This window comes from Cynocephalus volans, chromosome 6 (genome assembly GCF_027409185.1).
Source record: "Cynocephalus volans isolate mCynVol1 chromosome 6, mCynVol1.pri, whole genome shotgun sequence".
Classification (NCBI taxonomy): domain Eukaryota; kingdom Metazoa; phylum Chordata; class Mammalia; order Dermoptera; family Cynocephalidae; genus Cynocephalus; species Cynocephalus volans.
In genome coordinates this window covers 14,781,327-14,804,530 of record NC_084465.1, presented here as the reverse complement: position 1 = coordinate 14,804,530, position 23,204 = coordinate 14,781,327, and the positions used below count along the sequence as shown (strand labels likewise).

General features: G+C 41.3%; 2 gene segments (V, D, J or C); both read left to right on the top strand.

Moving 5' to 3' along the window:
* The window catches only part of LOC134379663 (T cell receptor beta constant 1-like), a 176,024-nt gene that overhangs the window by 109,508 nt on the left and 43,312 nt on the right, over positions 1 to 23,204 (top strand).
* LOC134379662 (T cell receptor beta constant 1-like) overlaps positions 18,160 to 23,204 on the top strand; it is a 38,389-nt gene continuing 33,344 nt past the window's right edge. The window contains 2 exon segments of the C gene segment in view: positions 18,160 to 18,208; positions 18,331 to 18,631. Coding sequence covers positions 18,160 to 18,208; positions 18,331 to 18,631 — 350 coding nt within the window.

Sequence of the window (23,204 nt, the reverse complement as noted above, 5' to 3'; positions counted from 1 at the left end):
AGCAGAGGGCACAGCCCCCACCCAGAAGCAGGCAAGAAGCATACTGAAAACACCACTTCCATACACGTGGCCCACCACAGCAGTAGCCATAATCACTGTGCAAGCAGCACAGCACACACTTGACTGTACTGACATGAGAGTCACCAGTGGAGACCAGAAAAAGAAGAGGACATCTCTCTCCTCAAAGCTCATTCCAGAGTAATAGAAGCAACTGCTCTACCAGATGATCAGACATCGACACAGAGATACTAGAAATATGAAAACCCAAGAAAATATGACACCACCAAACAAATACAGTAATTTTCAATAGCAGTCCCTATAGAGCAGGAAACCCTTGAAATGACTGAAAAGGAATTCTGAGCAACAATCTTAAGGAAACTCACTGAGCTATGAGAAGACTCAGACAACATAATGAAATGAGGGAAAATAAATCCAGGATATGAAGGAGGAAATTTACAAAGAGATTAATACCTTAGGAAAGAATGTAGCAGAACTTATGGAACATAAAAATCCACTCAACAGAACAAAAACATAACTGCGATCTTAAGCAACAGGCTAGAACAAGCAGAAGAAAGAATTTATGATTGTGAAGATAGTCTTTACAAAATAACCCAGGTGGACAAAACAAAGGATGAAAGAATTTTGAAAACTAAAGAAAATCTAGGAGAGCTGGCAGACAATCTTAAGTGCACAAACATTCGAATCACGAGTGTTCCAGAAGGGGAGGAGAAAGGAAAAGGCATGGAAAACCTATTCAATGAAATAATAATGAAAAACTTTACAGGTGTAGGGAGACACATGGACCTTCAGATCCAGGAGGCTCAAAGATCCCTGAACAGATTCAACCAGAAAAGATCCTCTCCAAGACACATTATAGTCAAACTGGCAAAACTCAAAGACAAAGAGAGAATCCTAAAAGAAGCAAGAGAAAAATGTCAAGTTACCTATAAGGAAGCCCCTATCAGACTAATGGACGATTTCTCAATAGAAACTCTATAGGCCAGAAGAAAATGGATTGATATATTCAAAATACTAAAAGAAAAAAAAAAATGCCAGCCAAGAATTCTGTACCCCGTAAGGCTATCCTTCAGAAATGAGGGGGAAATAGTGTATTTTCTAGACAAACAAAACTGCAGGTGTTCACCACCACACAACCATCCCTACAAGAAATCCTTAAGCAAGTCCTGCATCTGGAATCCAAAAAACAGTAATCACTACCATGAACACACAAGAAAGAACAAAACCCACTGGTAGAACAAAACTGCAAATGAGAACGAGGAAGAAAATAAATCTTACCACTACAAAAAACCATAATGACAATGAAACAATAGCAAACAAACTCTCAGTTTCTTTGGGAGATGATAGGGAAACAATTCACTTTTCTAAAATTAGTAAATAGGGAAGAGTCAAGCATTTATCCTGTCTTTCCTATATGAATTGTTCCTCAGAGTAACCATAAATAGCTGGAGGAGGGAACATTTCTGTCTGGTGAAGTACCCTAGCTAGTAAATAAAGAGGGAATAAAATAATTAGAATATGGTATTTTGCAAACCCCCATTGAAATAATGAATCTAGCAAATGATCATCAATGATTGCTAATGTCACAGAGAGACCATCAGACATAACGGGCCTCCTGCGGTGACAACATACACCTCTGAAGCCAAATCTAACCTGAGACCAAGCCTCAGGATCCAGCAACCAAGCATCAGGAAATGCAGGGGACAGTGGAACATGTTAAATGACACTACTGAGATGGAACCAGCAACTCCCAGAACCTTGGGAAACCGTATGGGATAAAGGTGAAAAAATTAGATGAAGGGGGAACCTACAGATTAAAAGAAAATTAAGGGACAGCTGACATAGCAACCAATGCAACAAGCAGAACTTGTTTGGATCCTGATGTTAAACAAATCAATTGTAAGAAAGAAAGAGGGAGGGGGACAGAATTGGAGAAATTTAAACATGTTTAATGTTTGATTATATTAAGGAATTAATGATTTTTAGAATGTGAAGAAAAAAAAATTTCAGGTTATATCCAGAAATAAGATTCAAACAAGAGATTAAAACTTTTGAATTTAAATATTGCAATTATTTTAAACAAGATTATGCAGTAAACTGGAAATATTATATAAAATTTTTTTTAAAAATGAAGTAAACTAAATTCTGAACTAAAAAAACAAAAAAAGTATTTCTTCAGATTTTGTAGTTTTCATAATACAAATACAGTGCATTTTTGTTAGATTTGTACCTAAGTATTAAATTTTGGGAGAGCTATTATATATGATATTTTGTAAAAACTTGATTTTCCATTATGATTTTTTTCTGTCATTATCTTGTATTGTGAGATCTTGAAAACTCACTTATTGGTTCTACAAATTGTTCTTATAGATTCTTTTTGGATTTTCTCTACAGACAATCATGTCATCTGTGAATAAAGACAGTTTTATTCCTTCTTTTCCAAATAAATGTATAAATAAATAGTCCAACAGTTTAAGCTGTGTTAGACAAACCTTAGCATTTTGCCATATTCTGGCAACATGTGTAGTACCATTTGAGATTAGTACCACATTTTAAGGAACAAAATAAACAATATTGTCTAACTATTTAATATTACTAAGCAGTAAGTATCAATCTGACAGATGATATAATACAAATATAGCCAGAATTATATCTCATTTGTGAAACAGTTTCATAGGCTTGATAACGTAGCTTGTTTCATTTAACAATGAAGCAAACCTCAGTTTCCTAATCTATAAAATACAGTCAGAAATACATGTCTCAGAGGTTTTGTTTAGTTGAGAAAATGTATGTAACTGCCTGACAAAATCCCCAGAACAAAATCAAGACTCAATAATAAATGATGGTGCTGGCAATAATAGTAATAGCAGCAATACTACTCACTAAGCATTTAGAAAGCTAGTCCTTGATGAATAATTACTGTGTCCTCGGCACTTGTAACTTCACACATATTAATTCATTTAATCCTTACAGCAACCCTACAAGGTTCATGCTTGTATTAGCAAAAACTACAGATAGTAACTGAGGCAAACAGTGTTGCCCAAGATGAGCATTAATAGCAGAAACAATATTCAAATCCACACAATATTCAAATCTCCAGAGCTTTCTATGTTAATCACCAACCTAGTGGTAGTGATGGTTGTTAAGAAACATTGTAGATGAAGAACTAAGACCAACTCAGAAAGAATACAAAGAAGAAGCATATACAAACCAGAAGAGCAATTGTTTTTCCCAATTTGAATTAGCCGGGAAAGTTGGATGCCTGCTGGTGCTATGTGAAAGAATGGGTGTGGACAGAGACAGTGACATCACAGGCAAGCAACCTGCAAGCTGGTGAGAGCTGGAGGGAAACCCATTCCTTCTCCTTCTCCTATCTTGCCATTGGTATCAGGTTTCTCTGGGTATAGCCATTTGTCTCCAGGAGTGGGTGAGATCATGGAGTATGAGGAAAAATCAGATCCTAGGATTATCAGGCTGAAGCACAGGCTACCCTTGCCCCCATGGCCAAACCACTGGACTTCCTGGCGTACACTGTGACTTCTGGGTTCTTCTGCAGGGCACCTGGATATTAGAGACTTCAGAACCTAGTTATCTAGAGAGGAACAGGGAAAAAGAAGGCTTTTGGGAATGTCTTTAGAACTTTGGCCCTAATAGAATATTTTGGGGTGACCGACACACAGGGCTGGCGAATCTACTACTCACTCGTTACTGGCAGCACTGAAAAGCTGTCCCTGATGAATACAGTAGTCCCAGAAGAAGAAGGAGGGATCCTTCTATGCCAGAGATATCTGTGCACTCTGTGCTGCCAGTTTATCTAAAGCAATTCACAGCCACAGTTTTGACCCAGAATTTGAGAAAACATACTCCTAGAAATAATGTTAAACAACAGAAAGTCGCATCAATGACATTTGATCTTGAATGCATCTGTGGTGACTAGCATTTCCCTAAAATGCTTTTTAGGAAATTTGAAATACATGAAATCCTACTAAGTTTACCATAATAGTAGAGTAAAAATTCAAAAGATGAAAACCATCATATCAATAAAGATATGTAAGGGAAATCAGAAAATTCACAGAGGCAAAAACAGCCATCCTGATTCTTCAAAGGAACAACATAAAGAGTTGCAAGATTCGGGTAAATGAAGCTATCACATCTGGTAAGTCCAGGAGTATTTTCCTTCTTTTCTAAAGCAGTGACGGAGAAGGGTGTGGTCTCCAGCCGGGAAGGAGATGAAAAGTGTTGGTATTAGAGACTAAATTCCTCACAGTACCAGGCAGCATGCTGCATCTGACGCTGCCATGAGCAACAGGCTCTTCTGCTGTGTGGTTGTCTGTCTCCTGAGAGCAGGTGAGTCCTGGGCCCAGGCGAGGAATCCCTTTGTTGGCTTCCCAGCTCTGACTACCAAACGTTTCTTCATGACGGTGGCATCAGTCTCCCCTCCCCCAGGCTCTGTCTTCACTTGATCACCTAGTTGTTCTCACAGGCCTCAAGGATCCTGTAGTCACACAGTTCCCAAGACACAGTGTCTTGGAGACAGAAAAGGAATTAACTCTATGGTGTTCCCAGGATATGAATCTGCCGTGTTCTGGTATGGACGAGACCCAGGATTTGGACTGTAGCTGGTCTATTACTCACCCGGTACCAGCCAAATTGAAACAGGAGATGTCTCTGAGGGTTATCGTGCCTCTCGAAATGAGATAGGATATTTTCCCCTGACCCTGGAGTCTGCTAGCACCAACCAGACATCTGTGTACCTCTGTGCCAGCAGCTTATCCACAGTGCTGCACCACCACATCTCTCTGCACACACACAAAAAGGGGCAAACCGAGGACTGAGGGGACCTTGCTCTCAACATTGCTTGCTCGCACTGAAAGAAGTTTCCTCACAAGACTGCACAAAATCCCTGTCCCAACCTTGATATTCTTTGCTTTCCTGTTCTCATTCCTGTCTCTTCAGGACACATTTCCTATTGCATTAAAAATCCTTGCCCCTGGTGGGTATCCCACCAGAGCAGAGGATATTAACACAATGTGAACACTCTAAAGACAAACCTCACTTTTCAGATACAGTTGTAGGAAAACTTTGATGAAATTGAATCCTGTTCAATCAAGAAAAATAAAAAACTTTTCAGATTTGCAAAGATCTTTCTAAGTTTCTTCAAAGAAGTCTCTCCATGGCCAATCACATTGTGTAAAGAAATAAGATGGGGAGCAGCGGGACTTCCTCAGATCTGCAGTGGCCTGGGCTGCAGTAAAAGAGAGTAGAGAGGGGAGTAAAAACTTCACAGATTATATATGGGCTCAGGATCACTCAGCAGGGAGAAAAGTTACTGTATGTTTGTGTGCACACAGCCATGTGTTTAAGAAAAATAAAATGTGTTTTTCTACAGGGATTACTGAGCAGTAAACTCTGCTTGAGTAGATGGGGGTGTACTTGTTGTAGAAATGGACTCGGCAAGGAAGTGTCAAACACTCAGAAGGTTGGAGAATCGGGAGTTTATTACACCAGTGGGTCCAGACAGGCTCCTGCCTGAAAAATCTGTACCCTGAGCCCAGGTCCCATAGGGCTTATATAGGCAAACTTCTCCAGGTTTTAGGTTTTGCTTTCTCAGCATTCATGTGGTCTAGGCAGATACGCAAGCTACAGAAGCCAAAAATGCAAGCAGTGATGAGAGGCCAGACCAGTGCAACAAGTAAAACTTGTTTTGAAGACAAAATATTACTTCAAGGACTAAACAGTCTTATGAGAAAGTTACTTTTGCATTTTTTCCCAACATACTTTTTAGAACCCATACCCATGTCCCCTAATAGACCAGAGATGCAGCAGTTTCACTGTGCAGCTCCACAAAGGAAGATGTTGGATGATAACCAATTATATTAGTTTTCTATTGCTGTGTAACAGTTACTGCCAATTTGGTGGGTTAAAACAATGCTAATTTATTATTTCACAGTTATGGTGTGGTTAGGTTTTTCTCAGGGTCTCATAAGGCTTAAATCAAGGTGTTGGCTGGCTGCATTCTCATCTAGAGCTTGGCTCCTTCTCCCAGCTCAGCCCTATTATTGGCAGATATGGCTCCTGTGGCTGTAGGACTGAAGATCCCATTTTCTTGTTGGCTGCCACTGAGGGATTGTGATCAGCTCCTGCAGTCTCTTTCTGGCCTCTTCCATGTTCAAAGCCAGAAATGCACACCTCCTCCTTCTCATGTTTCAAATCCCTATGGCCTCTTCTTCAGACAAATGGAGAAAATCAAGAATAGAAAGAAATCAGAAATAGATATCTAGAGAGCATACAATTAAATGCATTAAATTCAAATTCAGAAGTACTCATGAGGTGTTTCACAGTCTTGGCCGTGAAGTGGGTCGAGTTTTCTTCCACTGCTTTATTAGGAACACAGTACACAGTAGATGGATTGGTCTTTGGTAAAAAGGAGCAAAGGGCAGATCTGGCAAGGAAAGGCGAGGAGGTGGAATAGATCTAGCTTCTACTGGAACAACGTCAGACTCAGGATAAGGAACAGAATTGTTTTAGTCCCTGGGTTGAAAAAGGGGAAGAAAATTGAGAGCAGAGCAGTTGCCAATGAAAGGGCAGTGAAATGGAAAGAGCAGACTGGAGGAAGGTTGAGAACATTTTTTCTGACGGGAATACATTTAGTTGACAGAGGGAAAGAGATATGTCATTAGCTTTGTACTTATGAATTTTAAGGTAACCTAACATGAAAATAGTTTTTTTGTTTTTGTTTGTTTGTTTTTATCAGTTGATTAATCGATTCGTTATTTTGGGAGGTGGCACAATTCTTTGAAATTCCAGTGAGTAGAAAAACTAACACCCTCCAGGCAGAGCCTCAGAAAAACAACGCCTATCAGTGTCCAGGTAACAGGAAAACATCTAGGGTGGCTTCAGTTTTGTTATCAGCAACCTGGTGAAAGCTTTCTGAAGAAAAAAAAAAATTGGGTTAATCTGGATACTGATTAAAATCTTGGGGCAGCAAATTGTTTCTCTTCTTGCAAATTGATCTCTCCCCCTCCATGATTAAACAGCAGAGGTAACTCGGGATAACTCAAGTACTGATGAGTGACACGGAAATGAATTGCCACCCAATCCCACTGATGGAGGAAGTAATAATATGAGAAGAGACAAGGTACTTTGCTTTCTCTCTGAGTTAGCTGCTGTTCGTTATTCCAAGATGGGGACTGGGGCCACAAGAATCACTACCATCCACAGATTAATGAATCCAAGGTCTATACCTTCCACCCCCATTTGAACTTAAATCCATTTAGGACACCAACTGAGCATTTCCTCCTGGAGGTAAAACTAACCACAACATCCTTCCCTCCCAAGCTGCATTTCTTCTGAGTTCCTGACTTGGTGAACTGAAGTACGAGTCATGTATTTGCCCAAGATTTGAATACTCAGAGTTGTACTACATTTCTCTTTCTCCTTTGCCCTGGACATCCAATCCATAGGCAAGTGCTTTCTTTTCTAACTCCTAAATAATTTTCCTCTTCATCTATTATCTTGATCACTGCAAGCACTGCCTATTTTATGCTCTTTTTATCAGCTTCCCAGATAAATATAACAGATCTCTTATTCATCTCTCTAGTTCCTTATTAATCCACACCCCAGCTAAGCCAGTGTTAGCACTGCATCCAAGAATAATCTTCCAAACTGCAAAAATGTGTTCCTATCTCTCCCTTTCGCAGCATCCTTCAATGGTTCTCCATGGTCTACAATACATAAGATCTAAGTTTATTAGTATGGAAAAAATGTATAAGTAGCCCTTTAATATTTCCAAAGAAAGAAAAATTACAGTTCTCTACCAGAAAAATATCTTTGTAGTATAATGTCAAATTCTCACTAGAGTTTAGGATGATGTCAAAGATCTCTGTGTTTTTTTCTCTTGAGTCACTGATATCTTCCATGTCAAGACCATTTCAGAGTTAGGGACTGGGGAGGACACACTCACTGTATTAATCATGCCCTTTTATTTTCTGTTTTCTGATATTTTGACATTTGGGGCCTTGTTGATCCTGAAGGTACTGCCCCGACCAGAGCTAGTTAATTCCTAGAGATAGCAGACAACTTTCCCCGGAGCATGCCTTTCATATCAAACCAATCCATAGCCTATACCCCAAACCACACCTTTACCTACATTTTACAACATGTATGCGTAGCTGGAATAGGTCAGTGCTTCAGAATCTCCAGAACTGCCAGGACGAAGAGGTAAAGAAAGAAAACCAAATGGCCTGACCAGATCCAGCCCCTGACTGAAACACACAAGACAATCACCCGCTTCTTCTTCATGTTGGTATTATTGTGAATGTCAGAGAGGAAGCCTGCTGCCTCTTCAGCTTCCCTCCTGCACAAAGGCAGTGCACAAATGGAAAGGCATTTTGTACGAGAAGTTAGCATATTGCCCCTCAGAAGAAATACACCTCATGACATTTGTTTCTATAGGAAGTATTTAAGAAGAGAAACAGTTAACATAAAACACATGCACAGAACGTATACATTAAGGATGAATGTTTAGGAAATGAAAACAAAGACTGATATTTGTTTTGATTTAAAATGTCAACCTGGATACAAGCATATGATCAGCTTGACAAAAATTGCTGTAATCACGTAAAAGCAAAACAGAAGTATAGAACACCAAAAGAGAGCAGACTCTTTTTGTGGCTGCTTCTGCTGTGACCAGAGCCAGTCCTGCTTGGGGGATCCACCCGTGGCTTACAGGGAATGCAGAGAGACAACACAGTGCACGTGAGAATGAAGGACCACACAAAACAACACAGGATAGGAGAGTGTATTAAGTCTGTTTTAGGTGTAAAAGAGTAGATTGGAAAAGAATGCCTACAGGAAGAGGTAGAAAAGCCAAACTGTAAAAACATATTATTTACTACCACCTCTAACGTAAGCCTGCAAAAGAGAGAAATGTAATATTCCAAAGCACTGGTTGAGACAGATCAGACCACTTCATAGCTTTAGGAAGCTACTTACTCCCCCCACCCCCGCCCCAGGTCTTCAGTTTCCACACATATAAAGTGAAGTAAATAGCACCTGCCTCTCAGAATTGGGGTGAGGGTTCAATGAAACAGTATGTGAGTACTTTAACACAGAGACTGGCACTAAAATAATACTCAAAAAAGTATTATAGTAGATGAAAATGATAGAGATAATATTTTGCATAGCTATGTCTGGCAATGTTTTAACTCTTTATTCATAGTAACTCCTAATTGTCATAACAAATCTGTAAGGAAAGTACATTTATTATTCCCATTGTTATGGGCTGAATTGTGCCCACCTCCTCAAAAAATCTTATGTTGAAATCCTAAGCCCTTAGTACCTCAGAATGTGACTTTATTTGCAGATAGGGTCTTTAAAGAGGTAACTAAGTTAAAATGAGGTTATACGGCTGTGCCCTAATCCAACATGACTGGTGTCTTTGTGGGAAGAGGAGATTAGGACACAGACAACCACAGAGGGAAGACAAACAAAAGAAGACAGCCCTCTACGGCCCAGGAGAGAGGCCTCAGAAGAAACCAATCCTGCTGACACCTTGATCTCACACTTCGAGCTTCCAGAATAGTTTGAGCCAGTCTGAGGCACTTTGCTGTTGCAGCCCTACAAACATACTCAGGCTACTTATAAAGCAATTGAGCCACATTTGGGCTACATGAACTGCCCAAACCCACAGAACTAATCATTTTCAGGATGGGATTTGAGCTCACATCTTCTCTAGAATCTGTCTGCCTAATCATAAGAATAGTACTCATTAAAAAAGAATATGTGATTCGGAGAACAAAACTGTCCGAAAAGATGTAGAAATATAAAGAAACAAGTAGAAAAGAGCAATTTTTCCCAGGCTGATATTTTGCTGAGGCTCTGTGAGGAAAAGAGATGGTCTGGAGGGAAGCCTTAGGGACACTCACCTGTGTGTGGCCTCTGGCTCTTGGGGCAGGTGTGTTCAGAGAGCACATGGGAGACCAATGTCCTGCTGTTTCCAAGCTCTGGGAACAGGCCCTTCCTCACAGCTTTTATATCGGTTTGCTAGTGGTTTTTGCCATCAGTTTCTGCACTTTTCTCCAGGGTCCTCATGAATGTCAAAGTAACACAGACCCTGAGATACCTGGTCAGAGAAGCAGAAAAGAAAGTTGTACTGCAATGTTTTTATAGTATCAACCAGATAGAATATTCTGGAATTCATAAGATCCAGGAATGGGAATAGAATTGATCCATTATTCCCCTGAAGTTGGCAGCTTTGAAAAAGTTGTCCTAGATGGGTATAGTCTTTCTAGCAAAAAAATGAAAACAGAATTATCTCCCTCGATCCTTGCATCTTCCAGCAGTAACCAGACATCCGAGTCTCTCTGCACCAGCAGCTTATCAATGCAGCCACAACCTCTCTGCACAAAATTAGCAGGCCCAGTGTGTGCGGTGGCCTTACCCTATGAGCCCACCCCAAATGAGAGAACAAGCCCCCCAGCACATGCAAGATACCCCAGAGTCCCCCCCATCCCTCAGTTATTACCTACCCTCCGTTATTACCCTTTCCTTTTTTTACATTTTTCCCACCCTAATTACTCTTACCACACCTTGCCAAAGAGTTTTGGGTTTGGTTGTTGTATTGGTTTTCTGATGCTGCCATACAAATTACCACACACTAAATGGCTCAAAACAACATGTATTTATTACTTCACAGTTCTGTAGGTCAGAAGGTCTCACTGGGCTAAAATCAAGGTGTTGACAGGTTGCATTCTTTTCTGAGAGCTCCAGGAGAGAGAGGAGAGAATTGGATTCCTTGCCTTGTGGGTCCTTTTCTCCACCTTCATTGCCAGCAACGTTCCTTCTCTCTGACCTTCTTTCCACACTCAGTGTCTCCATCTGAACACAACCGGGAAACATACTCCACTAGTAATAACCCATGTGATTAGATTGGGTTCACCTGGATAACCCAAAATACTCTCCCTATGTCAAGGTCAGCTGATAGCTACCTTACTTGCATCTGCAACCTGTCTCCTATTTGCCATCCAACTAAACATACTCACAGATTGCTGGGATTAGGACTTGGACATCTTAGGGGACCATTACTCTGACTACCACAGTGATAGTCCACTAGAGGGCACTAACATATTCCTTAATATAAACATCATAAAATTGAATACAGTATCATCAATTAAAAGAAAACTTGATATAAAAATATTCTTCATTGGGGTCTTTCAAAGGTTAATCACATCATAGGAAAATATATAGGGTAGAATGAGTTTCTCAGAACTGAAATGCCCTGATCAAAAATGAAATACAATTTGAAGTGTGGTGAAAATTCCACAGTCTATACCTGGGCTCATATTCATAAAGAAAATATATCACTATACATTTAGAGGGATGAAGAAATAAACCCCCTTTTACAGGAGTTTTTAAGAAATGGTTTTTCAACTGGGTCGATGCTGGCATAATTACTTGTCAGGATACCGTTGTCCACGATGGATGGATGAGAGATGCAAAAGATTTACTGAGTGAGCGGTGCCTGAAAGGAGGAAGAAGACAGAAGACACAAAGAAGTGTAGGGAAAGAGATGTAGTGATGGACCAGCATAAAATAAATGTTTACGTAAAAATGCAAAAAGATCAAGGGAGATGTTTCAGAGCCCCAGGCCATCTAGAGGACTCTGCTTACTTTCTAGTCACTTTGTTAGGAACACAAGAGCCTGCTCTATGTTGGAGAAGGGGAGGGGAGTTAGTTTCCAAAACTCTTGAGTGTAGAGGCTTTGGGTAAAAGAGACCAGAGAGAAGGTTATAAGAAGAAAGGGTGAGAAAGTAGAAAAACTGGCTCTGAATGTAAGAATATTGGGGACTCAGGTTAATGTCGTTATATTAGCGCCATGGTTGATGTAGAGAAGGAAAGAAACCAGAGAAGCTTCAGAGTCAAGGGAATAAGGCAGAAGAAGCCACATGTCTGAGGAAAGTGAATTAGCTGGTAGAGGGAAAGGAATATAGAATCAACTACCTCTGAAATCCTGGGTGAATCTAATATAAAAAGTTGCTTGGGAAAAAATGGTAATACTTTGAAGTGTAATTTTTCATGTCTACAACATTGGGACCATTATGGAACATGGGAAAATCCAATATCCAATAGACAGCAAGCTTAGCTTTGTGGATGCAGGTAAATTGTGAAAGATTTCTGAAGATGAAATTTGGGATGGCGAGATTTACTAAGTAATATGAAATTATTCACTGGAACTGAGTTTTTAAGAATAAAATTTGCTTTCATTCCCTGACAGGGAGCCAAAAAATAAAATTAAAAAAAAAAAAAAGAATAAAAACTGCTTTTGTCCCTCAAGAACATGGGGACCCATAGCTAGGATATGGAGGATTTTTCAGGAGGACAGAAATACCCATGACTGAGGTAGAGCCAAGCTTGCTCCCAAAACTCTTTTCTAGAAGGGAGCGGTACAGAGATACAAAAAGAGAGAACGTTCCTCTGTAGATCAGAGTTAATGTCATGATAACAACGTTCCTCTCTCACTCTCATAGCAAGGAAAAGGTTAGAGCTGCACCATGAAGGGGACTGAGGCCCAGCAAGTCATCTCTGAGGTCTGAGGGTTGCCCTGAAAATTGGCCTGAGGGGCCCACTTTTAGTGCCTGGAGATGATAATGATTTGGCCAAATACTGAAGGGCTCTGTGAAGTGCTAGCTGTGGGTGAAGCAATCAGGAAGGTGGGGCAGTGCCCTCCCTGCCACCTCTCCCAGGAAAACTTTGTTTCCAACAAAGTACAAGAAAATCTCAAAGGGACACAAATATCAAAACATCCCTTTGTACACTATAAATATATACAATTTTTATTAGACAATTGTACTTTAATAAACAGAAAGAAATTTTTTTAAAAAAAGACAAGTTCAGGCCGAGCCCGTGGCGCACTCGGGAGAGTGCGGCGCTGGGAGCGCAGTGACGCTCCCACCGCGGGTTCGGATCCTACATAGGAATGGCTGGTGCACTCACTGGCTGAGTGCCGGTCACGAAAAAGACAAAAAAATAAATAAATTAAAAAAAAGACAAGTTCAAAGGTATTCAGAGGAAGAAGATATTCTGGGGAACCCCAGGAAAGTCACCTCAATGCAGGAAGGACGTACGTACCCGGAGAAAGGAGCAACACGAGCAGCTGTTGGAGGAGCTGGACACAGAAGCTACGACACTCTTGGTTCCAGGCAGAGTCCCCGTCATGTGGATCCAAAGCAGAGAAGACACTGCCTGGCTACAGCGCAGTATCCAGGGGCAGAAACGTGCATGTGCGGACAGCAAGAAAGCAAATCCCATGTTCCAAAAGTAGGCAAAGAAGCTGGCATGCTGGTAAAAAGGTGAGTGGATGAAGCAAACACATGCTGCTTCTGCTTCTCCCCAGCCTGTTCTGGAGAAGGAAAGAGAAGAGAAAAAGGGAGAAAGATGCCCCAACCACCATCCTCAAGGAGAGCCGCTGCCAGCGCCACCAAACCAACTGAGTCCAATCAGCTAAAGAGCAAACAAGCCACGTGTCTAGGATTCTGAACTGGGTACGGACTAGTAAAGTAATCCACAGTGTGAATTTGACTGAGCTTTTACACCTTAGATTCTTCTAAATGGTCGTGACAAAAACATATGTCGGTGGATAGACAAAGCCACAAATGTACTTGGAATTTTTCTGTCGAGTAGAAATGACTTCAAAAAATGTGAAAATGCAGGTTTTATAATAGTGTGAGCTTCGTGTTCTCACATTTCTAAGTGATAATCAAATATGTTATACCAATTTGTACCATAAAGATCCAAAATATCTAAATATTTTACATTTTTTACAAGAGTGCATTCATACGAAAACATGCCACACACATAGAGACAAGCAGCCTCAAAGAGATCAAGGAAAATGACGCTGCTAACAAATGTCCCCAGCCTGAATTAGCCAGTGTCACCTTTGTACACTTCAGCCCTCTAAGCAAAGGGGAGTGGCTTCTCTCCTGAAAACGTCTCTGGGGCCCATGAAGCTGAAGAGATGGAGACATTACAGAAATCCACCAGAGCCCCAGGGCTGGCAGACACCTGCCTGATGCTGCCATGGGCTCCTGGCTCCCTGGCTGTGTGGTCCTCTGTCTCCTGGGAGCAGGTAAGTCCCGGAGTACATGGGCAGCCCTTGGCCTTAGCTTGTAGGCCTCCACTCCAGTTCTCTCCTAAAGTGCAGCATCTGATGCTGGCCCTCGGCTCTGTCTCCAGCTCTGTCTCCTTCCCTCACAGGCCCCATGGAAGCCCAAGTGACCCAGACCCTGAGACACTTCATTACAGGGACCAGAAAGAAGTTGACAATGACTTGTTCTCAGAATATGAACCACGACGCCATGTACTGGTATCGACAAGACCCAGGGCTGGGTCTAAAGCTGATTTACTACTCAATTAATGTTCAAATGGTTGAGGAGGGAGAGGTCCCTGATGGGTACACTGTCTCCCGGAAAGAAAAGAAGAATTTTCTTCTGACCCTGGACTCGACCAGCATCAACCAGACCTCTCTGTACCTCTGTGCCAGCAGTTTATCCACAGCACTGCACAGCCAGCTGCTCTCTGCACAAAAAGGTCAGCCAGAAGAGCAAGGCGACACTTGCACCCCAACCACGGGGAAAAGCTTCCCCACCATCAGTGCCCAGAAAAGCCCTTCCCCGACTCCCTAATTCTGGGGACTCTGAGCCCGGCGGCCCCTCTACAATGAGTAACAGCCGTAGCCAGGCCTCTCACCCGCCGTACCAATGAGCTTTTAAAGTTCAGGCAGGACGAGCTAACGGTATTAGGTCTTGTGGCAGAGGTAACACTCTGAAGTCTTTTCTCCCCGTGGAGCTTAAATCTCCAAATTCAATTGAGCTGTTGCCTGACTGAACATTTCATTTCCAATCCAATTACTCTCAATAAGATTTTGTCCCATATTCCAGGTTTTATTCCTGGATGTTTGGGGTTTTTTTAGTTTTGTTTTGTTTTGTTACTTGGGGGAAACCACACGTTGAGTTGTTTACTATATACAACATCTTTTTCCTCCTCTCAGCAGTGATCCTGCCACCCACCCAAATGCCCAAGCCAGAGATGCAGGAGTAATCACTCTCTTTTTAACACTCTCCTTCCACACATCCCCATCCTACACGTTTCTAAGTATTAAATTCCCCATAAGTTTTACTAATCTTTCTAACCTCACTGATAGCACTGTGGCCCAGCAAGCACTGTCTCTCACCTTTCCTTTCACAGATCCCTTCCTCTCACAGGTTCCTTTAACCACCGGCCAGTAGTCGCCTGCCTGCCAGCTTGCTTAGCTGCTTCTACCCACAAGTCACACTCTCGAGCTTAAAACTGATCAATGTCTTTCCATTAACTAGCGAAAGTCTCAAGTTTACGTTAGTTTGCAAGTCTCTCAACACCCTCCATGATGTGGCCTTGTATACCTGCCGCCTTCCTAACACAGACTTCCCTTTTCCTTCAGCTACCACAACTGCCTGCATTCCATCCAGAGATATTCCACCTCTTGCAGGTCCCCAGATGTGTCCCATGCTGACTCACACCTGGGTCTTCATCTGTGATGTTCATTCTACCCAGAGTACCCTTCCTCTGCATGGATAACAACCTGGATACATAATTAATGATTTTCGTATATACCAATTTAGGAGTCATTTGCTCCATCCAAGATTTTCTTGAATCCCTGACTAGGATAGTTCCTTTGCTACGTGCTGTTATAACAGCCTGAACAGAGCTAACACCAACACCCAGACACCACCATGAACCCACCTGCCATAGATGCTGGATTCTTTGCTGTGTAGCCTTTTGTTTCCATGGGTCATGGGCACAGGTAGGATGTCCTTGAACTTGGCTTGCCAGACCCTACATTCAGCCTTTCTCTGGAAGGAAACATCAGTATCCTTACTAAATTCTCTCTCTCTCTTTTTATCTACAACATCCATGTATGCTAGAATCACTGAAATCCATTTATCAGGTTTCAGGGTCAGAACAGAAGGTGGCTCTGTGATATAACCAGAATGTATACTAAGACCTATATGTGCTGGTCTAGACAAGAGCCAGGAATGAGGCTACAATTATTCTATTACTCAGTTCAGTGCCCGGAGGGCTAAAAAATGGGAAGTCTCAAAGAGATGTGGTATCTCTCGAGAAAAGATTGAGCATTTCTCCAGCCTTCAGATGTCCAGCCCCTCCCAGACACTCTGCTAGCAGTTAAACCACAACACCACATAGCCACTTCCTCTCTGCACAGAAAGGGTGGCCACAAGGGAGAGGTGGCCCTACCTTCCTGAGCCCTGCTTACCAGAGGAAGCTGCTGCACCCACAGAAGCACTCAGAAGCCTTTCCAGACTCCTAACACTGGAGACATTTGGAGCTCTGAGCGCTCCCGTCAGTGGGAGTCCTTCTGCAGGTCCCAGTGCTGGGCAGCACCTGAGATTGAGCTTCCACTGTCCTCTTCCCCTACTTGTCTTTTGCTGTTTCAACAGAGCTTCCTCAGCCCAGGCTCTTTAGCAGAATTGACCTGATATCAATCCAGCTTCCCTCACACCATGTACTAGAGAAAGCCTCATTATACACTGTGGTCTTCAGAGACTCTTTCCAAGACTCATAGGATTTTCCTTTTACTTACCTCTGTGTGCCAGGGAGCAATTTTAATCTTAGTCTAATACCTTTCATTTGAGCATGTCAGACTATGTTGTGCATTTACAGAGTTCACCAACAATAGAAGCTTTCAGAAGCTTTCATGTCTGTAAAAACAAAAACATTCTAATCAATATAAGAATAATGTATTGATTTAAAACTCTTTGTGTAAGCAAATAGTCCAGTGAAACTGAAGTTCAAAGGGTTTTTGTGTTGAGTAGTTATGTCAGTATACTTGATTTATGGGAAGGTTAAGTCTGTTGGATTAGGCATTAGATCTTTACAGTAATGTCAAAACTGAGGAATATAATCTGAATCATTAGGATTATTTTATATTACTGCCAAAAAATGTAGAAACTGTTGTATGGTTATGATTGATTTGTGTTATACATAGCCAAATTTTCAAATATTTATATACCATTAAGAAAATTTAAAGTTTAATGTAACTGTAATAACTACAAGTAAAACCTTATTGAAAAATATAGGCATCACAATGACATCTGTATCTGACCCTTTTGCTTTTTTGATCAGTGGTTCTGAATGTGCACCAAAATCAAAATCACCTGGTGAGATGTTTTTGTATTGTGGTAAGAACACTTAACGTGAGTTCTACCCTTTTAACAAGTTAAGTGTACAATGCAGTATTGTTAACTATAGACATAATATTGTACTGCAGGTCTCTAGAATTTATCCATCTTGCATGACTGACACTGTACACCAGCTGAACCATCACTCCCTGTTTTCCCTCCCCTCTCCCCTGGTAGCCATCATTCCACTCTCTGCTTTTATGTGCTTGACATTATGCTAAGTGAAATAAGCCAGTCACAGAAGGACAAGTGTTGCATGGAAGAAGTCTTTTATCACCAAAGTTGTTTAGAATTTCTGGCACATAGTGATAATAAAAGCAGAACCATTTTAATTGGGTTTTATCATCGTTTTTAAATTATCTGCAGACAATGCACCCTTTATTGCTTGCACCTGGGGCTGACCACACCCATAACGATGCCACTGGAACACCACGAGGTGAACCTGCACATGTGGGCATCTGCACCATTGCTATCCTCAACCCCAACACAGCAGCATGAGAAATGAAGGTGTTTGGGAAAAGGAATTAGCCTATTGCCCACTGGAAAAAATCACCTCTAATTATCTACATCTATGAAAGTAAACCAGCAACAATTAGAACAGAAATATCTAAAAAATTTTCAGTACACTCAATGTATATTTAAGAACAGGGACAGACACAGTGATACTGCACAACCACACACCCAGTGATACTCCCACAAGGAAAAGTGTTAACTTTTTTCTACATGGGTGTGCGTGCATGCACACATGCACATACACACAAACACCAATACTCCCATGATGCTCCCTTCACTCTCTAGCACCTCCAGACAGCTGAGGGATCATGAGTGGGGGCAGGGACGATGACATCATAGACAAGCAACCTGCAGCCCAGCGCTGGGAGAAGACCATTCTTTCCTCAAAACAACCATGGGATTCAGGCTCCTCTGTGGTGTGGTCCTTTGTTTACTGAGAGTTGGTGAGTTGGGGAGTTGGTGGCAACTCCCCTCCTACAATTTCTAGGCTTTGGATACAAGCACGATTTTTCTTCCTCAGGCTTCCTGGTGACCTTTTTCTACTTCCTCTATCCTTCTCTCCCAGGTATCCTGGATGCAAAAGTAACTCAGACCCAAAGATACCTAGTCAAAAGGATGAAAGATAAAGTTTCGCTGGAATGTTTACAGGATATGAACCATGAAAGAATGTTCTGGTATCGACAAGACCCAGGTCTGGGGCTACGACTGATCTACTTCTCATATGATGTTGACAATAATGAGAAAGGAGATGTCTCTGAGGGGTACAGTGTATCTAGGAAGAAGAGGGAGCATTTCTTCTTGATTCTGGAGTCCGCCAGCACCAACCAGACATCTGTGTACCTCTGTGCCAGCAGTTTATACACAGCGCTGCACTGCCACATCCTCTCTGCACAAAAAGGGCAGATATAGGAAGGAAGTGACCCTACCTCAGGGCTGATGTGACTCCTATGGCATATTTGTGTCAATTAGAAAAAGGTGGCCACTAAGGAAGAGTCAAACCTGCAGGCACGCATCTTGGCAAGGAGAACACGAGATATTTTTCACCCCTTCCAAGTCAGGGGCCATTCTGAAGTTAACCTGCCCAAACTTGTGTGTTGTCCCCAATCTAAATTCATGAGACTGTACCCCAATAAGGAGAAGTCCTCTCACATAGTCACACTGAAGCCCTGTTCTACCACTTTATTTTTATTTTTTGAATTTTTCCTTCCTTTTCTACCCTCGTTTCTTCTACTGTGTGTTTTCTACTTTGCCCAATGTCTTCACTCTTGGTTGACATTTCACTAGAGGGCACTAACACATTCTAAATTCTTTAGATAAACTTTATTGTTTATGTGCAGATTCAGAAGAAATTTGGTAGAATTTGAATGCTGTTTATTCAATTTGGCAAGAAAAAACTTTTTTTTTTTAACCTCAGAATATGACTTTATTTGGTTGAAAATAGGTTTTTTACAGAGGTAATTAAGTTAAAAGGAAATCGTTAAGAGGGGCTCTAATTCAATATGTCTGGTGTTTTGATAAAAAGAGGAAATTTGGACACAGAACACACACAGAGGAACACCACCATGTAAAGGTTAAGGCAGAGATCAGGGTGATGCTTCTGCAAGCAAAAGAATGTCAAAGATTGTCACCAAATCACAGGAAGCTAGTAGACAGCCATAGAACAGATTCTCCCTTAACGAAAAAAAATAAAACATAAAAATCTGGTAAGAACAAATCTTTCTCCAGATCTAGTCAATCATATCTTGTTGAAAAAATTCTGATTAGAGAAGAAATAAACTACAGTGCAGGAGGTAGGAACAATTAGTCAGACGGTAACTGTACTCACAATCATCTGGAGAAAGTGTTTATAAGAATGAAACACATACTATTCTTGCAGTAAATTTTAATAGAACTTTTTCTGCTTGGGGAAAACCAAAAAATATAAAGGGTATTAGAAACTGCAAACTGTAGAAAATTTGAAAAACTATTAATGAAACAAAATAAACACACAAAAACATACTTTGATTCAGTGCTAAAGTTTTATGTAGGGGAAGATGGATAAAAATGTAAATGAATATGTAGTATTACAATATTCAAGATTAAGCTTGTATGACAGACAGGACTTAAACTGATTTTGGATAAAAGTAAACAAGGGAAGAGGAACTATCAAAAAGAAAAAGTACTCTGCAATGTCTAGGGTAGAGATCCCACTGGAATGAAGAGGCACGTTTTTCCCCTGAGAAAAAGCAGGAAACACCGGTCTCCTGGCTGAGGTCAGCATTTAGAACAAGGAAAACACACCTTCACGGACTCTCATTAAATAATAGAACACACTGTCTACAAACTTTTATATTCAGTGGGCCTTCAGGGCGTCTGAGAATCCTACATTTTCCCTCAAATTATGTATTTCGCATAGCAAGCAGTGTCCAGACACAGAACATGAACTGCAAGATAGAGAACGGGTACCAGCATGGTGTGTCCATTCCCTGTGCTGTCTGGGACCATTCCCACCACAGTGTCATCACTTCCATCCAGTCCCTGGAAGAAAGAGTGCCACACCAGACCCAGTTCCTCTCCTGGCACAGCTGCCACCTGCTCCCTCCAACACATCCTCACCTTGCGAAGGAACTGCAGCCAAGGAGAGAGGAAGAGTACATGTACTACAGGAAATATGCAGAGATGGAGTATTGCACGTCTAAACAAACAGCAGAAGACATCTAAGGAGGTTAAAGGGCTTGTAAACCGGGACAGGATGTTTGTGTATAGAAATAAATTGAAAAAGTGTTCTAAGGGGAGTTCACAGAACAGACTCTTGAAGGCACATTATGTATCACTCCTATTTACCACGAAGGTACGGGGAAGCATTCAGAAAATGTAAAACATTATTTCCATAAAGACACTTCACATTAGGAGACTGAAAACTTCAGAGAAGGGAAAAATTTCTACTCTAAATCTCCAAGAAAGCAATGTTTTTAATCATGTGATTTGGGTAAGTATGCATAATAAATTCTTCAGTGTTGAATGGGAGCATGAACAGAGCTCTTTGCTGGGACATTACAGGGAAGAGAGTTCTTTGCCTCTTCCTACAGGACACAAGGACAGTGATAGAGAAAGAAACATTTTTTTTTAAATTCCTAGAAAGCACTAAGATATTCTAGGTAGTTTATTTTAACATACAACTACCCCGACATACCAATATTATTTTCTCCTAATTAAAAATAATCTAAGTTTAAATAACTTGCTCATAGCCACTCAGCTTGTAAGTTAGTGGCGGAGGCCAGTGTTCCTTTATTGTTTTTGAAGTGATCAGATAATTGAGTCCAAGGTGGGTAAGTTTCCATCCTCAGTTGAGTGGGTCCCAAACCCAACCAATAGGGTAAAGATGTAATCCACATAGCCAGAGAACTGGGCTTTCTACTGTCGGGCCTTAAAAACTAACGCCACCTTAAGTTACATTATAAGCGGCGCCATTATGGGCCGACAAGGGCGTATTAACGTGGCAACCTAAGGTGGCACCGGGAGGAAGTAGGGTGGGGGTGTCTGTGGGAACCTTGCCTTAGCCCTTATTGGCCAAAGAAGCGCTTCCACGCTCGTGAACACTGCGTGATTGCAATAGCTAGGCATTGAGACAGGATACATGCCCTACCCTTGACCTTTAAGCTGACTGGATTATGTTAAAACCTCCCCTCCCTATCTGCCTATAAAAGCAAGTGCTTGTGTGACAATAAACGGAACTGCTCAACAGAACCCCCGCCACGTCTGAGTGTCCTTTAACGGGCTGGTTGGGGCCCGCAGCTGTGCTCACCTCTCTTCACGTCTCTCTTCCCCTGTCTCCTTCCAACGAGGATGGAGGGAAAGAGGAATCCGGGCAATTCACTCGCCCACCAGAAGGAACAGCAAGGAAGAGACTGATAACGAGGCTAAGGGCTGTTCCGGTCAGTCGGCGGCGGACCTGACATTCTACCTCTATGCCAGCAGCAGAGCCACTGCATTGAAGACATTTTTCATGTCTTAGCATAAACTTTCAGCACCTCCATTTTGAAGTACAATGAGGAGGGCTGGAGAGCAGGCATCTGGATCCTCCCAATGATGGACAACTGGACATAGTCATAATAATTGTAGGAGTTTTACAGCATTCTTTGATGGCCACTACTAAACCAACAACAAATACATTGTACCATCATTTATCACTCATGTTACCATCTTATCCATAAGATTAACATTGAAGACGTTGAAAATTCGTCACTGAAACTAAATGAAATCTATTTTCCAGTATTCTCCAATTGACCTAACCAATTTTTTATGGCTTGAAAAATTGGGAAAAGTCTTCCCATCTGTACCAGATCTTATTTAATTAATTTCAATTTACTAAAACAGAAATAGCAGGAAACTATACTCAAAGGGGCTTCTTCATCACATTATTCCCTGTAAAGTGCAGCGGCGAGTGCCCAAACATAACATAGATCTCTCCTGCCCTCTGTTGAGGGTCTCAGAAATGGTTCAGTTCACTCAAACTTTGGTGTCAGAAAGTGGAGGGACATCTCATCACTTATACTCAAACTTTTAATAGAATAAAAAGGTGCTGGTTCTATCCAATTGATGCTTTCTTATTTAATTTGAGACACTGAAGCGGCACTGTTAGCTAATAAAGACATTAAAAAAGCAAGCCATATAACTCTTTAAAGGAAGAGAAAATACATTAAAACCATACAATCGCTGCATATTTTATGTTAAAGATGTATAGTCAACTGCCTTGGATGGGATACACATCACCACGCAGAAACCTGCCCAAGACACTAGTCACAGTCTGTTCATGGGAACATTTAGAGAGACAAATGGCTACTTGGTGATGTCAGAGCTTCTTAAGCTCATTCAGAGAGTTTTGTTTTGTTCTCATACAAAGTATTCTTGCCTAAAAAAAGATTGAAGGTGTTCAAAAGACCTTGCCCTTAATAAATTCACGTTAGTTCCTAGTTGTTGTTAGCCTGCTTTACAAATGCTCAAAAATCTGTAAATTTAATATTCAGTTATAAATGCATTTTATGAGTGTGTGTGGTTGTAGGGCAAGAAGGCTGATGTCAAATTTACTGACTTACAGTTTCCAGATCTAGAATTATTGCTTGTCCACATCTAACCACTGAAGCTACATTTTGATTATACTGTCTCTTCCATTTTATTCATCAAAAATTACTACCAGAGAAAGTGAAGTAATGCCCTTTTTCCGAGAGGAGGACCAATGCCATTTAAGATAACCCCTCCATTTTGTATAAACTCAGGTGGGAAAAACCTGGGTGGGAAAATGTGGGAGGGGCTGGGAGGAGCCATGCTAACTGCAAAATTAGCTCATGTACTGTTGGCTTGCTTGCATTGGCTAATAACTCCTAGCGTGGTGATCGGGCGACTGAGTTGCCGCACTTGCAGCTTTAAAAACTGAGAACAAAGATGGGTTGGGGGCCATAC